The following is a 12,535-nucleotide window of genomic DNA, read 5'->3' on the forward strand; positions in this document are numbered from 1 at the left end:
CAAGATGAGCCGTGATCTTATTGAGGTGTATAAGATCATAAGAGGAATAGAAAGGGTAACAGAGTCTTTTACCCAGAGTATGGGAATCAAGAACCAGAGAACATAGGTTTAAGGTGGGGGGAGGGAAGATTCAGTAGCAACTTTTTTTACACAAAGGGTGGTGGGTGTATGGATCGAGCTGCCAGAGGAGGTAGTTGAGGCTGGGACTATCGCAACATTTAGGAAACATTTGGACAGGTACTTGGATAGGACAGGTTTGGAGGGATATGGGCCAAACGCAGGCAGGTGGAACTAGTGTAGATGCGACATGCTTTTTCCACACTGTATGACTCTATGACTCTATGAATATGGAAAGATACACAGTATCAGGGCGTGCATTCTCCCGCTCCTACCTCCTACCCAAATGCCCCTCAGCAATCAGTATGGGATAGTGTACGTGTAACACTGGCTAAATATTTACACTTTGCCTTCTTACCTTGAGCTCACTATTAGAAGACACAGAGTGCTGGAGTAACTCAGCGGATCAGGCAGCATCTCTGGGGAACACGGACAGGTGACGTTTCACAGAGTGCTGGAGTAACTCAGCAGGTCAGGCAGCATATCATCATCATATCATATACATACAGCCGGAAACAGGCCTTTTCGGCCCTCCAAGTCCGTGCCGCCCAGTGATCCCCGTACATTAACATTATCCTACACCCACTAGGGACAATTTTTACATTTACCCAGCCAATTAACCTACATACCTGTACGTCTTTGGAGTGTGGGAGGAAACCGAAGATCTCGGAGTAAACCCACGCAGGTCACGGGGAGAACGTACAAACTCCTTACAGTGCAGCACCCGTAGTCAGGATCGAACCTGAGTCTCCGGCGCTGCATTCGCTGTAAAGCAGCAACTCTACCGCTGCGCTACCGTGCCGCCCTCTGGGGAACATGGATAGGTGACGTTTCACAGAGTGCTGGAGTAACTCAGCAGGTCAGGCAGCATCTCTGGAGAACATGGATAGGTGACGATTCGGGTCGAGACCTTTAATTAGTCTGAAGAAGGATCCCACCCGAAACGTCACCTATCCATGTTCTCCACAGATGCTGCCTGACCCACTGAGTAACTCCAGCACTCTGTGAAACGTCACCTATCCATGTTCTCCACAGATGCTGCCTGACCCGCTGAGTTACTCCAGCACTCTGTGAAACGTCACCTATCCACGTTCCCCAGAGATGCTGCCTGACCCCGCTGAGTTACTCCAGCACTTTGTGTCTTTTTCTGTAAGCATCTGCAGTTCCTCGTTTCTAAATTTTGAGCTCACTACTGTTTGATTTAATCAAATTACATCCATGCCAAGTCTGGTCAATGCTTAACAGAATTTTCACATTGGCAATCTGTGTCGTAGAACACAAATGATTATACTGATATTTAAGAAAATAACTGCAGATGCTGGTACAAATCGAAGGTATTTATTCACAAAATGCTGGAGTAACTCAGCAGGTCAGGCAGCATCTCGGGAGAGAAGGAATGGGAGATGTTTCGGGTCAGACTGAAGAAGGGTCTCGACCCGAAACGTCGCCCATTCCTTCTCTCCTGAGATGCTGCCTGACCTGCTGAGTTACCCCAGCATTTTGTGAATAAATACTGATATTTAAAATTTGTTTGGCGTCTACACTAGTGGTGAGCTGAACCTGTTCCGCCCTCTAGTGGCCGATTAGGTTGGTAAACACTTTAACTCCCCCTCCCATTCCCACACTGACCTTTCTGTCCTGGGCCTCCTCCATTGTCACCGTGAGGCCCAACGCAAATTAGAGGAACAGCAGCTCATATTTCGCTTGGGCAGCTTACACCCCAGCGGTATGAACATTGACTTCTCTAACTTCAAGTAACCCTTACTTTCTCTCTCTCTCTCTCCATTCCTCCCCCATCCCCAGTTCTCCGACTAGTTCCACTCTCCTCCTGATTAAATTTTACTGATTGTCTGCCTCGTTGTCACCTTCCCCTCAGCTAACGATGATCAATTCTACATTTTCCTTGACCTACGTCCCCTTTCACACCTTACCCTCCCATATCTCTGTGTCTCCGTTTGCCCTGAGTCTGAAGAAGGGTCTCGACCCGAAACGTCACCCATTCCTTCTCTCCAGAGGTGCTGCCTGTCCCTGTTGAGTCACTCCAGCATTCTGAGTCTGTCTTCGGTGTAAACCAACATCTGCAGTTCCTACCTACACAGGTATATCCATTTCATGTTCACAGGGTCAGGGAGTGTCATAGTGTTACAGCATGGAAACAGGCCCTTCGGTCCAAGTTGCCCATGTGGACCAACACTAGGAGTGCCAACTATCTCACTCCCAAATACGGGACAAGGTGATGTCACCGCCCCGCGCCCCACGTGACCTCACCCAGCCAGTGGCCACGTGCTCCCGCTCCACCAATGGCAGCCGCCCGGGCCGGGAGGCGGGTTGCTAGGCAACCTCTGTTAGGCGGCGCCCGGGCCTACCAGACCTACCAGTCCGGAGCTAAAATGTCGGAAACCTAGAGTGTCGGGACCTAAACTGTCGGGGCCTACAGCATCGGGGCCTACAGCGTCGGGGCCTACAGTGTCGGGGCCTACAGTGTCCGGGCCAACAGAGGCCCCCGGGCCTAATACGGGACAAGGGCGGTCCCGTACAGGACAAACCAATTTAGCCCAAAATATGGGATATCCCAGCTAATACGGCACAGTTGGCAACCCTAACCAACATGTCCCATCTACACTAGTCCCACCTGCCTGCGTTTGGCCCATATCCCCTATTGAGTCCTAACCTGCTCAATCTCTCCCTATAGCTCACGCCCTGGTGTCCTGACATGGAGAAAAAGGATGGCTGACGTTTTGGGTCGATTCTGAAGAAGGGTCCCGAACCGAAACATCACCATCCTTTTTCCTCAGAGATGCTGCCTGACCCGCTGAGTTACTCCAGCACTTTGTGTGTATCTGCAGTTCTTTGCTTCTACCTTCCTCCCCACAGCAAGTTGACCAAAATTTGAATACAATGCTCCAAATACAGCTTCACTAACATCTTGTACAACTGTAACATAACTTCAGAACTTCTATATTCAACAACCTGGCTGAAGATGGCCAATGCACCAAAAGCCTTCTTGATCTACTTTATCTTCGATATTTTGTTTAAAATATTGCAATACAGATTTATTGAAAGACCAATTGGCTAACATGCCCCACAAATAAACTCCAATGAATCCAATGTTTTTCACACATCATTAGGGATCTATTCATGTAATATGGGCTGGAAGCTCCACCATTATCCACACTTAGGTTCATAACTTCATGTTCATATGTGATAGGGGCAATTTGGCCCATCAAGTCTATTCCACCATTCAATCATGGCCGATCTATCTCTCCCTCCTAACCCCATTCTCCTGCCTTCTCCCCATAACCCCTGACACCCGCACTAATCAAGAATCAATCTATCTCTGCCTTTAAAATATCCACTGACTTGGCCTCCACAGCCGTCTGTGGCAAAGAGTTCCACAGATTCACCACCCTCTGACTAAAGAAATTCCTCCTCATCTCCTCCCTAAAGGTACGTCCTTTTATTCTGAGGCTGTGGCCTCTGGTCCTAGACTCTCCCACTAGTGGAAGCTTCCTCTCCACATCCATCCTATCCAGGCCTTTCACTATTCATGGTTCACAAAGTGCATCTTTTGATAAACATAGCCAAATTATCTGCATTTTCATTGCAGAAACCTAGTCAACAGTTCGGGCGAAATGGAGGTGTTGATTTAAATTACTATTCCTTGGGTAGTGAGAACCATAATCAGATTATAAAACCGGTTGCTTGCTGTTTAGCTTCAAATGTTTCTTCACAAAGGTACAAGAAAAATTATTGTTTTGTCTGTATCGCTGATCCTTATTCTATCCAAAATTTCAGGGAGATCTTATAGAGACGTATAAAATTATAAAAGGGCTAGACAAGCTCGATGCAGGAAAAATGTTCCCAATGTTGGGGGAGTCCAGAACCAGGGGCCACGCAGTCTAAGTATAAGGGGGAGGCCATTTAAAACTGAGGTGAGAAAAAACCTTTTCTCCCAGAGAGTTGTGAATTTGTAGAATTCTCTGCCACAGAGGGCAGTGGAGGCCGATTCACCGGATGAATTTAAAAGGGAGTTAGATAGAGCTCTAGGGGCTAGTGGAATCAAGGGATATGGGGAGAAGGCAGGCACGGGTTACTGATTGTGGATGATCAGCCATGAACACAAATGGCCTCCTCGTGCACCTATTTTCTATGTTTCTATGTTTCTAAGAGATAGACCTTTCAGAACAAAAGTAAATGCAGCCACACAAACCTCTCAGGTTTACTGAACCATGAAAGGCCTGGATAGAGTGGATGTGGAGAGGATATTTCCACTAGTGGGAGAGTCTAGGACCAGAGGGCACAGCCTCAGAATAAAAGGATGTTCCTTTAGAAAGGAGATGGGGAGGAATTTCTTTAGTCAGAGGGTGGTGAATCTGTGGATTTCTTTGCCACAGACGGCTGTGGAGGCCAAGTCAATGGATATTTTGACGGCAGAGATAGATAGATTCTTGATCAGTGCGGGTGTTAGGGGTTATGGGGGGAAAGGCAGGAGAATGGGGTTGGGAGGGAGAGATAGATCAGCCATGATTGGATGGCGGAGTTGACTTGATGGGCCGAATGGTCTAATTCCGCTCCTATGACCTATATACTTATGTATGTACTCTGAGTTTCATTAACAAAGGGCAAACAGAATCATAAGAGACAACCATAATTACCTCACAGCAAGTGGCCCCTGGTTCTGGACTCCCCCAAACATTGGGAACATTTTTAATGCATCCCGCTTGTCCAGTCCTTTCATCATTTTATACGAGTCACTGCATCCACTGCGTTGTTGAAGAGACGATCTTATCCTTACCTTTCGCTCTGGATGGGGAGGTTGGTGAGGAGTTAATGATGGACCTCCTGGTCACGCCGTTGTTCTTCTGCATGATGTGATCGCTCTGCGCTCTGGGGTGGTTGACCGAGGGCTCAGACTTCCGCCTCTTCCTGTAGTCACTCGTACAATTGTTGCCACTGAACAAGGGATAGAAGTCACTTTAGTCTCAGTTCAGGGTCAGTGTCACGTGTTGTGCCGAGGCCCAGTGAAAAGCATTTGCCGCGTGCGATTAGGGGTTGCCAACTGCTTCACTCCCGCATAAGGGACAAAGGGTGACGTCACCGCCCCCGCGCCCCATGTGACCTCACCCAGCCAGCCAGGCGGGTTGCTACGCAACCTCCGTTTGGCGGCGCCCGGACCTACACTGTCCGGGACTACAGCGGCCCCCGGGCCTATAGTGTCCGGGCTACAGTGTCCGGGCCTACAGCGGCCCCAGAGGCTAAAGTGTCCGGGCCTACAGTGGCCCCCGGGCCTACAATGTCCAGGCCTACAGTGTCAGGGCCTACAGTGTCCCCCGGGCCTACAATGCCCAGGCCTACAGTGTCCGGGCATACAGTGGGCCCCCGGGCCTACAATGTCCAGGCCTACAGTGTCCGGGCCTGCAGTGGCCCCTGGGCCTACAATGTCCAGGCCTACAGTGTCTGCAGCTGCCTGCAGGCCTGCAGCTGCCCCTGGGGCTCCATGTGTCCGGGCATACAGTGTCTGGGCCTACAGGGCGGTCCCATATGGGACAAACGAATTTAGCCCAAAATACGGGATGTCCCGGCTAATACAGTTGGCAACCCTACGTGTGATCCAGTCACCGGAAAGACAATACGTGATTACAATCAGGGTGGTGAATCTGTGGAATTATTTGCCACAGAAGGCTGTGGAGGCCAAGCCAATGGATATTTTTAAGGCAGAGATAGATTAGACAATAGCCAATAGACAATAGGTGCAGGAGGAGGCCCTACGGCCCTTCGAGCCAGCACCGCCATTCAATGTGATCATGGCTGATCATAGATTCTAAATTAGTATGGGTGCCAGGGGTCATGGGGCGAAGGCAGGAGAATGGGGTTAGGAGAGAGAGATAGATCAGCCAATGGTGGAGTAGACTTGATGGGCTGAATGACCTAATTCTGCTCCTATCACATGATCTGATGACAATCGAGCCATTCACGGTGTACAGATACATGATAAGGGAATAACGTTTAGCGCAAGGTAAAGCCGGTAAAGTCCGATCAAGGATAATCCGAGGGTCACCAATGAGGCAGATAGTAGTTTAGCATTGCAGATTCAGATTCATTGTATGACTGCCCATCTTATCCTTCTGCTCTCCGTAACGTCACTGTTACCACAGCGTTATGGCAACACAATTAAACAGGTTTCATCTTTTGGAATAATTTAGTGGGCAGCACGGTGGCGCAGCAGTTGAGTTGCTGCCTCTCAGTGGCAGAGTCCTGGGTTCCATCCTGACCTGGGGTGCTGTCTACACAGAGATTGTTCCGTTCTCCCCGTGACCTTGCGTGGGGTTTCCTCGAGATCTTCGGTTTCCTCCCACAATCTAAAGACGTGCAGGTTTGTAGGATAATTGACGTTGTAAATTGTAGGAGCAAAGAGGTCCTTCTGCAGTTGTACAGGGCCCTAGTGAGACCGCACCTGGAGTACTGTGTGCAGTTTTGGTCTCCAAATTTGAGGAAGGATATTCTTGCTATTGAGGGCGTGCAGCGTAGGTTTACTAGGTTAATTCCCGGAATGGCGGGACTGTCATATGTTGAAAGACTGGAGCGACTAGGCTTTTAGAGCGACTGGAATTTAGAAGGATGAGAGGAGATTTTATCGAAACGTATAAGATTATTAAGGGGTTGGACACGTTAGAGGCAGGAAACTTGTTCCCAATGTTGGCGGAGTCCAGAACAAGGGGCCACAGTTTAAGAATAAGGGGCAGGCCATTTAGAACTGAGATGAGGAAAAACTTTTTCAGTCAGAGAGTTGTGAATCTGTGGAATTCTCTGCCTCAGAAGGCAGTGGAGGCCAATTCTCTGAATGCATTCAAGAGAGAGCTAGATAGAGCTCTTAAGGATAGCGGAGTCAGGGGGTATGGGGAGAAGGCAGGAACGGGGTACTGATTGAGAATGATCAGCCATGATCACATTGAATGGCGGTGCTGGCTTGAAGGGCCTATTGGCCTCCTCCTGCACCTAGTCAAGTCAAGTCAAGTCAAAATTATTTGTCACATACACATACTCGATGTGCAGTGAAATGAAAGTGGCAATGCCTGCGGGTTGTGCACAAAAAGAATTACAGTTACAGCATATAAATAAAGTTAATAAGTTACTAAACATAGCACAAAAAGTGTCGACAAAAATTTAGTCTCTGGGGTTATCAAAGTTGACAGTCCTGATGGCCTGTGGGAAGAAGCTCCGTCTCATCCTCTCCGTTTTCGCAGCGTGACAGCGGAGGCGTTTGCCTGACCGTAGCATCTGGAACAGTCCATTACTGGGGTGGCAGGGGTCCCTCATGATCTTGCTTGCTCTGGATCTGCACCTCCTGATGTATAGGTCCTGCAGGGGGGCGAGTGTAGTTCCCATGGTGCATTCTGCCGAACGCACTACTCTCTGCAGGGCCATCCTGTCCTGGGCAGAGCTGTCTATTGTCCATTGTTTCTGCCACCATCTTGTATCTTTTAAATTTCAAAGTTCTTAAAATATAGAGTCTTATCTTGGCCTTAAAGGTCTGTTATCCTATTGTCTATTGTCTATTGTCAATGGTCCCTAGTCTGCGTGGGACAGCGTTAGTGTGCAGGGATCTCTGGTTAGTGCGGACTCGGACTGTTTCCGCGCTGTGTCTCCAAACTAAACTTAACTAAGCTAGGATAGTTTACAGAAGCCAATTAACCTACAAAACTGCACGTCTTTTGTCAAGTCAAGTCAAGTCAATTTTATTTGTACAGCACATTTAAAAACAACCCACGTTGACCAAAGTGCTGTACATCAGTTCAGGTACTAAGAACGAACATACAATGGCACACAAACGTAACAGCACATACATAAACAGTTCACAGCGCCCCCTCAGAGGGCCTCAAACGCTAGGGAGTAGAAATAGGTTTTGAGCCTGGACTTAAAGGAGTCGATGGAAGGGGGCAGTTCTGATGGGGAGAGGGATGCTGCTCCACAGTCCCGATACAAAACGTCACCTATCCATCTTCTCTGGAGATGCTGCCTGACCCGCTGAGATACTCCAGCATTTTGTGTCTATCTTCCGTCTAAACCAGCATCTGCAGTTCCTTCCTACACATCTAAACTCAATGTAATTCTATGTAGTTGCGTGGGGTTCCTGTACGTTATTCAATACACGGGTCTTCATTCCCAACCTAAGTTTTGTTTCCAGTTGCTACTGTACCTAAACTAGGCCCAGCAGTCTGAAGAAGGTTCTTGACCTGAAACGTTGCCTATCCATGTTCTCCAGAGATGCAGCCTGACCCGCTGAGTTACTCGAGCACTCTGAGTCCCATCTTACAGCACTGGAGACCCAGGTTCGATCCTGACTACAGTTTGTACGTTCTCCCCGTGACCTGCGTGGGTTTTCTCCGGATGCTTCGGTTTCCTCCCACACTCCAAAGACGTACAGGTTTGGAGGTTAATTGGCTTCGCTAAAAATTGTAAATTGTCACTGGTGCGTACGATATTGCGTGTCTACGGGGTGATTGCTGGTCATCGCGGACTCGAGGCGCCGAGGGGGCCTGTTTCCACGCTGTGTCTCTAAAGTCTTAAATCTAAAGAACGTCACCTATCCATGTTCTCCAGAGATGCTGCCTGACCCACTGAGTTACTCCAGCACTCTGAGTCCGGAGTCCTTTTTCAAACAGCCTTATCTATACACTAAAACTCTTGTTTGTTTGTTTGTTTGTTCCTGATCTACAGCCAAAACGGTACACGATAGCGCAACAATTTTAGGCCCACCTTACTCACCGTCGTCTCTTTGGTGCTAATGAAAGAAGTTTCATTGAAATCGGTGTTATATTTTTAAAGTTATTCACATTTAAAAGTTTAAATCTATCTCCTAGGGAAAGAGGGAGGGAGTGGAGGGAGGGAGGGAGGGAGGGAGGGAGGGAGGGAGGGAGGAGGGGAGGGAGGGAGGATGAGGGGGATGGAGTGGGGGGGGGTGGGGAAAGGGGGGAGGAGAAGGGGGGAGAGGGAGGGGAGGGGAGGGAGGGGGGGAGGAGAGGGTGCTGCACCAATGCAGGAGAGGTTTGGGCCAACAGGTCCACTTGGACTAGTATCGTTATGAAACTCTGAGACCCCCTCCTGCAGTTGTATCGGACTTTTCCCGATTAGCTCCCGAGGTAATGGAGTCAATGGCCACCGGTTACTAATCCAGTGACTCAACTAATGATGCCATCACGCTGAGAAGTATAAACAGCATACCTTATTGGGTCTTACCTGTATGGTCTCTCCAATGTCCTTTCTATTGCTGGGTTGTAAAAGGAAGCCTGCAAGAAAGCCAATTGCAAAGACAGGATTAGAACTGCTGACAAAAGAACAAAGGCCACTGCAAAGCCACCCTGCTTTCATTTTGTCAAGCATTTTATAATGCAACTGCCATTCACATTGGCTGAGAAGGCAGATGCAAAGCTAAACGAGGAGTGGAAGCTTATGACCACCTCACCATTCACTTGGGCAGCTTACAACCCAGCGGTCTGAATACTGATTTCTCTGACTTCAAGTAACCCTTGCTTCCCCTCTCTCTCCGTCCCTCCCCCACCCTAGTTCTCCCGACTAGTTTCACTGTCCTCCTGATTAGGTTTACTGATTATTTGTCACCTGCCCCACAGCTAACGATGAACCATTCTACATCTCTACAAAATAGAGATCAGTCCGAAGCTACCATCTACCTCATTGGTGACCCTCGGACTATCTTTGATCGGACTTTACTGGCTTTGCCTTGCACTAAACGGCACGGTGGCGCAGCGGCAGAGTTGCTGCCTGACAGCGAATGCAGCGCCGGAGACTCAGGTTCGATCCCGACTACGGGCGCCGTCTGTACGGAGTTTGTACGTTCTCCCCGTGACCTGCGTGGGTTTTCTCCGAGATCTTCGGTTTCCTCCCACACTCCAAAGACGTACAGGTATGTAGGTTAATCGGCTGGGTAAAATGTAAACATTGTCCCTAGTGTGTGTAGGATAGTGTTAATGTGCGGGGATCGCTGGGCGGGGCGGCACGGACTCGGTGGGCCGAAGGGCCTGTTTCCGCGCTGTATCTCTAAATCTAAACATTATTCCCTTGTCACGTATCTGTGCACTGTAAATGGCTCGATTGCAATCATGTATTGTCTTTCCGCTGGCTGGTTAGCACGCAACAAAAGCATTTCACTGTTCCTCGGTACACGTGAGAATAAACTAAACTGAAACTGATTTCCTTGATCATCGCCTGCTTTGATCTGACGTTTTCACTCCTTACCCTTCTATATCTCTGGACTCCCTCTCCCCTGACTCTCAGTCTGAAGAAGGCTCTCGACCCAAAACGTCGCCCATTCTCTCGCTCCGGAGATGCTGCCTGACCCGCTGAGTTACTCCAGCATTTTGTGTCTGTCTTCAAACATAGAAACATAGAAAATAGGTGCAGGAGTAGACCATTTGGCCCTTCGAGCCTGCACCACCATTCAATATGATCATGGCTGATCATCCAACTCAGTATCCTGTACCTGCCTTCTCTCCATACCCCCTGATCCCTTTAGCCACAAGGGCCACATCGAACTCCCTCTTAAATATAGCCAATGAACTGGCCTCAACTACCTTCTGTGGCAGAGAATTCCACAGATTCACCACTCTCTGTGTGAAAAAAATGCTTTCTCATCTCGGTCCTAAAAGACTTCCCCCTTATACTTAAACTGTGACCCCTTGTTCTGGACTTCCCCAACATCGGGAACAATCTTCCTGCATCTAGCCTGTCCAACCCCTTAAGAATTTTGTAAGTTTCTATAAGATCCCCCCTCAATCTTCTAAATTCCAGCGAGTACAAGCCGAGTCTATCCAGTCTTTCTTCATATGAAAGTCCTGCCATCCCAGGAATCAATCTGGTGAACCTCCTCTGTACTCCCTCTATGGCAAGCTTCTGTAAAGCCCGCCATTCACAGCATAAAGACTAAATGGCTGCCACTGCATCAAACCGACTTCACCTTGAACTGCCTGGTAAAGCTGTACTTTTAATTTTCGAGATAGAGTAAGGAAACAGTAGGAGAGTAGTAAGAAATACATCCGAGCGGCACGGTGGCGCAGCGGTAGAGTTGCTGCCTTACAGCGCTTGCAGCACCGCAGACCCAGGTTCGATCCCGACTACGGGCGCTGTCTGTACGGAGTTTGTACGTTCTCCCCGTGACTGTGTGGGTTTTCTTTGAGACCTTCCGCTCCCACACTCCAAAGACGTACAGGTATGTAAGTAAATTGGCTTGGTAAATGCAAAAATTGGCCCTAGTGTGTGTTGGATAATATTAATATGCGGGGATCGCTGGTTGGCATGGACTCGGTGGGCCAAAGGGCCTGTTTCCACGCCGTGTCACTAAAACAAAAAAAACTAAAACTACCAAACAGGCCCTTCGGCCCTCTGAGTTCATGCCGACCAACGATCATCAGTTAACACTAGTTCTGTGTTATCCAATTTTTTGATCCACTCCTCACACACTAGGGACAATTTTTAGAGGGGCCATTTGACCTTCAAACCAACACGTCTTTGGGATGTGAGAGGAAACCGGAGCATCGTGAGGAAACCCATGGGATCAAAGGGAGAACGTGCAAACTCCACACGGACAGCATCTATCTACACTGCAAGGCCAGCAGCATAATCAAGGACGAGTCGCAAAATGGGCACTCCCTCTTATATCATATCATATATCTACAGCCGGAAACAGGCCTTTTCGGCCCTCCAAGTCCGTGCCGCCCAGTGATCCCCGTACATTAACACTATCCTACACCCACTAGGGACAATTTTTACATTTACCCAGCCAATTAACCTACATACCTGTACGTCTTTGGAGTGTGGGAGGAAACCGAAGATCTCGGAGAAAACCCACGCAGGTCACGGGGAGAACGTACAAACTCCTTACAGTGCAGCACCCGTAGTCAGGATCGAACCTGTGTCTCCGGCGCTGCATTCGCTGTAAAGCAGCAACTCTACCGCTGCGCTACCGTGCCGCCCTGTCTTCTGCCCTCTCCCATCAGTCTGAAGAAGGGTCTCGACCCAAAACGTCACCCATTCCTTCTCTCCTGAGATGCTGCCTGACCCGCTGAGTTACTGCAGCATTTTGTGAAATAAATACTGTCGATTTGTACCAGCATCTGCAGTTATTTTCTTACAGGCAAGAGGTACAGAAGTGTGAAAACGCACACCTCCAGATTCAGGGACAGTTTCTTCCCGGCTGTTATCAGGCAACCGAACTACTCTATCACCAACTAGCGAGCGGTCCTGAACAAGAATCTACCTCATTGGAGACCCTCGGACAATCTTTGATCAAACTTTATCTTGCACTAAATGTTGTTCCCTTTATCCTGTATTTGTACACTGTGGACGGCTTGATTGTAGTCATGTATTGTCTTTCCACTGACTGGTTAGCACGCAATAAAAGCTT

The 12,535-nt window shown here is 48.7% G+C and overlaps 1 protein-coding gene across 12 annotated transcripts in view; it reads right to left on the minus strand.

Moving 5' to 3' along the window:
- LOC144592200 (sorbin and SH3 domain-containing protein 2-like) overlaps positions 1-12,535 on the minus strand; it is a 369,491-nt gene that overhangs the window by 71,130 nt on the left and 285,826 nt on the right. For all 12 annotated transcript variants that reach the window (XM_078396703.1, XM_078396699.1, XM_078396698.1 and 9 more), the window contains 2 exons: positions 9,355-9,404; positions 4,913-5,070 (listed from right to left, as the gene is read on the minus strand). In XM_078396703.1, coding sequence (XP_078252829.1) covers positions 4,913-5,070; positions 9,355-9,404 — 208 coding nt within the window. The remainder of the gene's footprint in view (positions 1-4,912; positions 5,071-9,354; positions 9,405-12,535) is intronic.

This window comes from Rhinoraja longicauda, chromosome 3 (assembly GCF_053455715.1).
Source record: "Rhinoraja longicauda isolate Sanriku21f chromosome 3, sRhiLon1.1, whole genome shotgun sequence".
NCBI lineage: Eukaryota > Metazoa > Chordata > Chondrichthyes > Rajiformes > Arhynchobatidae > Rhinoraja > Rhinoraja longicauda.